Consider the following 3,409-nt stretch of genomic DNA (forward strand, 5'->3'; position numbering starts at 1 on the left):
TGGTCACTCGTCCGATAATCCGGATTTCGACCCATACCCCTACAAAATCACTCCATAACACACAACCAAAATTGATCGCATTTGGTTCTTCCCGGTGGCGTTATCTTCCGATATGTTGACCAATGCCTTCGCTAATTCCGTTTCTTCTTTTTGACTCCATCTTCTTGGATCGACCTTCCCTTTTTTTGGTTGAACTTCTTGTTCGGGTTTAGAATCGTAAACATTTTCCGGTGAGGGTGTGAAAGGTGGTTGGGAATGGAATTAGAATTGAGTTTGTGTTTCGGTTGGGGGTGTTGGTCTTCATGTTGAGATTGGAATTGTTGTGGCATTTGGAACGACAAATAGTAGCTAGGAACACCACCTACAAACATTTGGTTATGTTGTGACATTTATGTCCGATAAGGTGGTGGTGGCGCCGGATCGTAACCGAAGAGCGCAATTGGGTTGGAAGAGTAGGAAGCATTTTGGTTGTTTGGCATTTTGAGAGTAAAATGGTTGTGTTTGGTGTGGATTAAAGAGGTGATATGTGTGTAATTATAGTGTTTTTGGGTAACAAAAAAAAATCAGATTTCTTCCCAACGGTCCCCAAGATGCAACGGTCACCTTTTGGGACGGTAGAAACTCACCAGTGTCATTATGCCGCCGACAAAAATGGTGTTAACGGCCGGTGTTCACCGGCGGTAAAGAGAGCCACGTGGGATTGCCGTCGGGAAAGCCGACGGCAATCCCACTGCCACAACACCGTTTAGCCTTAGTAGGTTGCGGGTTACTTTTTCTAACAAAAATCTCATGAATCTTAAGCACTTTTGCTCCTATACATTTTCAAGAAATATTCATTTTACCTTGACATTTTTTTCAACCTCAAAATGTTATTAACCTTGTGAAAATTTCATGATTTTGATTTTTTTGTGCAAATTTCCAGCTAATATTTGCAAAATTTTCAATTAACAAAGGAACTTCGTTAATTCGTAGACCTTTTTCATAGAGGAAATGGTGATAAACTCTGAAAATACAGTTCTCATGCTATATTAAGCCACCTTAATAACTCTTAAAAAAAGGCAATTTGAATGCTTTGGGTGACTTTTTCTATTGGGCCTACCCAATTCCAGGGATGGTTATGTTGATGACTTGATGTTATGCACTTCAGTTTATATTCATAATCTTGTTTTGTTGGTCCATAATCAAGTATTTTACTTAACCATTAAACATTAGTATTTCAAGAAACAATTACAGTTCATTTGGTTGAAAACTTAAAAGACGATTTACTCCCTTGTACAAAGATATGAAATAAAAAACAAGATTTCTAAGTTTAGTGGATATGAAAATTAAACATTAAGTATTAGTAGTGAAAATACATATGAATTAGTCGAGGGAGGGTATATCAGCTTTTTGGCCCCTAACAAGTATGCACAAAAGATAACTTGGTCACAACCTTTTTTACTCGTCTTTTTCCACCACTCTTTACAAATGGGCGAACCAAGAGAACAAGAACAAACCCTACGTTTTTCATTTTAATTTTAAACTTTAAATTAACAAATAAACCGTAATTTCACATCGAATTAGTTCTTCGAAGTACTCTTGGTGGCCTTCTCTTCTCCAAAACCGGCACCAGATTCTGCATTAGCTGTTCGTTCCACAACAAATCAATACCAGATAAAAACAGACCATGAGGGCTTTTATGTCTTTTTACACAGTCTCGATGATTCATTATCAAATTTTGATATTTGGGTCAAATTTACTAACTTTTTGAGATTGCATTTCATAATATGGTATTGAGGGTAAACTTTGTGAAAATTGTTAAGGATTAATAAGGTCTTCTCATTTGGGTGACAGTTGAGCTACCAACAAGAGCATTCAAAAGGGGATTTTGAATAAATACATGACAATGATAAAGATAATTAGATAACTATCAAAATCATCACTGTTTGTTTTTTTTCTGAAAAGAAAGAATCTTGAATTGATTTAAAAGGAATCATGATGATGAGTTTGAAAGTAAGTTTTGGTAGGTTTACAAGTTTATAAGGTGTGAAACTAACCTGTTTAAGCCTCTCCTTGTTCAGTTCATCCTGCAAGTAGATTTATCATTCAGAATCTATGAGGATGATGGTCGATGGATAATCAGAAAGTGTATCAGATTTCACATAAAATTATACCACTTCTTTTAACAATTTGGCATGTTCTTCTTCCAATTGAGTTACCAGAGCTTCTAATTCGACTGTGTAAGCCTGGAATTTGTACACAGATTTCAAATCAAAACACTAATACTAGAAAGGAAAAATTAGTTTAGTAGATTAACGAGAAAATTAACCTGCTTTCGCTCCCTGGACCTTGCAGCCGATTCTCTGTTCTTGATCATCCTTCTCTGTTTCTGCTGCGTTGCCTTGTCAACCGGCGGATCTTCCACCACAACCTTCCTCTTACCTCTCCCGCTTGTTCCCGCACTTGTACCAATCGCACTCCCAAATTGCATGTGTTGCTGAGGCATGACTTGAAACGAAGCCCCAGCTCCGGCACCGGCACCGGCACCGCCACATATAATCGGATCAACAACTCCAGAATATTCCGAAATGACCGCCGAGGCAGATACCGGCGGCAATTTCACTACATCCTCCTCCCTAACAGCTCCGGCCTTCGTCAGAAAATCCTCTAGAGTCATCTCTGGATCACCGACACTTCCATCCACGATCTCCTTTAACCTTTCATCCATCGTCTTTCCACCACCAGCACCGGCGGGAAAACTCCCCGGCGCCTGACGCGAATCCTCGTAAATGTTCTTAAGGAGATCGTCCATATTCATTGAAATTAAATTGCTGTTGTGATCGGTGAGACCGAAGGCTTGATGACGTTGTAGATCCTGATTCGCCGGCGATGATGATGCCATCACCTTCGACGACGCCATACAACTAATTCAACCAATTCAAATCGAAAAAAACTAAATCAAATCATCAGGGGTTTATAGTAGGAATAGAGGAATCAGTTGGAAGAGAAGAGTGGAGAGGGTGAAAAGGAGTACGACCGAGAGACTCGCCGGCAGTTCGGAAGTTATACAAATACAGAAACCATTTTTAGAGAGAGAAGGAAACGGAGAGAGAGAAAAATCGACTGTATGGACGGTTATGTCCTCGTTCGGCGGGGGTTAAAGGCTCAAATAATGAGGGTACTTTTGTCATTTTGAACATGTAAGAAAGCCGGCAGGGGATGGTCACGGGTAGATGCGTGTCCAAATTTTCTTTCTATGATTCTATAAAAAGAAAAAATAAATAGTTTGCTGGACTATTTTTTCTTTTAATTTCTTTTACGTTTTTTTTTTGAAAAGCAATTTCATTAAAACCAGAAAATGACAAATTAGTTTCCATCAGAAATAGATAAAGATTAGTAAAATTATCCAAATGACCATATGATTTTTAAC

The 3,409-nt window shown here is 38.6% G+C and overlaps 1 protein-coding gene across 2 annotated transcripts; it reads right to left on the reverse strand.

Annotated features, from left to right (window-relative positions):
• Window positions 1-1,300: 1,300 nt before the first annotated feature.
• Window positions 1,301-3,181, reverse strand: LOC145125012 (bZIP transcription factor 12-like). Of its 2 annotated transcripts, none has more exons than XM_079060501.1 (4): window positions 2,309-3,181; window positions 2,154-2,225; window positions 2,037-2,066; window positions 1,301-1,615 (listed from the first exon to the last, which is right to left on the reverse strand). In XM_079060501.1, the coding sequence occupies exons 1-4, from the start codon at window positions 2,897-2,899 to the stop codon at window positions 1,550-1,552; spliced, it is 759 nt and encodes a 252-aa protein (XP_078916627.1). In that variant the 5' UTR covers window positions 2,900-3,181; the 3' UTR covers window positions 1,301-1,549. The 2 variants fall into 2 exon arrangements, with proteins under 2 accessions (XP_078916627.1, XP_078916626.1); XM_079060500.1 differs by having other exon boundaries at window positions 1,301-1,624; window positions 2,309-3,169.
• Between the last annotated feature and the right edge of the window lie 228 nt (window positions 3,182-3,409).

The sequence above is a fragment of the Lactuca virosa genome, chromosome 7 (genome assembly GCF_052849685.1).
Source record: "Lactuca virosa cultivar CGN04683 chromosome 7, Lactuca_virosa_CGN04683_v6, whole genome shotgun sequence".
Lineage (NCBI taxonomy): Eukaryota > Viridiplantae > Streptophyta > Magnoliopsida > Asterales > Asteraceae > Lactuca > Lactuca virosa.

Bases quoted from the DNA above. Each gene is read 5' to 3' on its own strand.
- LOC145125012 (XM_079060500.1), bottom strand. From the start codon at position 2,899: ATGGCGTCGTCGAAGGTGATGGCATCATCATCGCCGGCGAATCAGGAT. The intron at 2,067-2,153 runs GTATAATTTTAT...ATCTACTTGCAG, and splicing joins CCAAATTGTTAAAAGAAGTG to GATGAACTGAACAAGGAGAG. The intron at 1,625-2,036 runs GTTAGTTTCACA...TGGAACGAACAG, and splicing joins ACAAGGAGAGGCTTAAACAG to CTAATGCAGAATCTGGTGCC.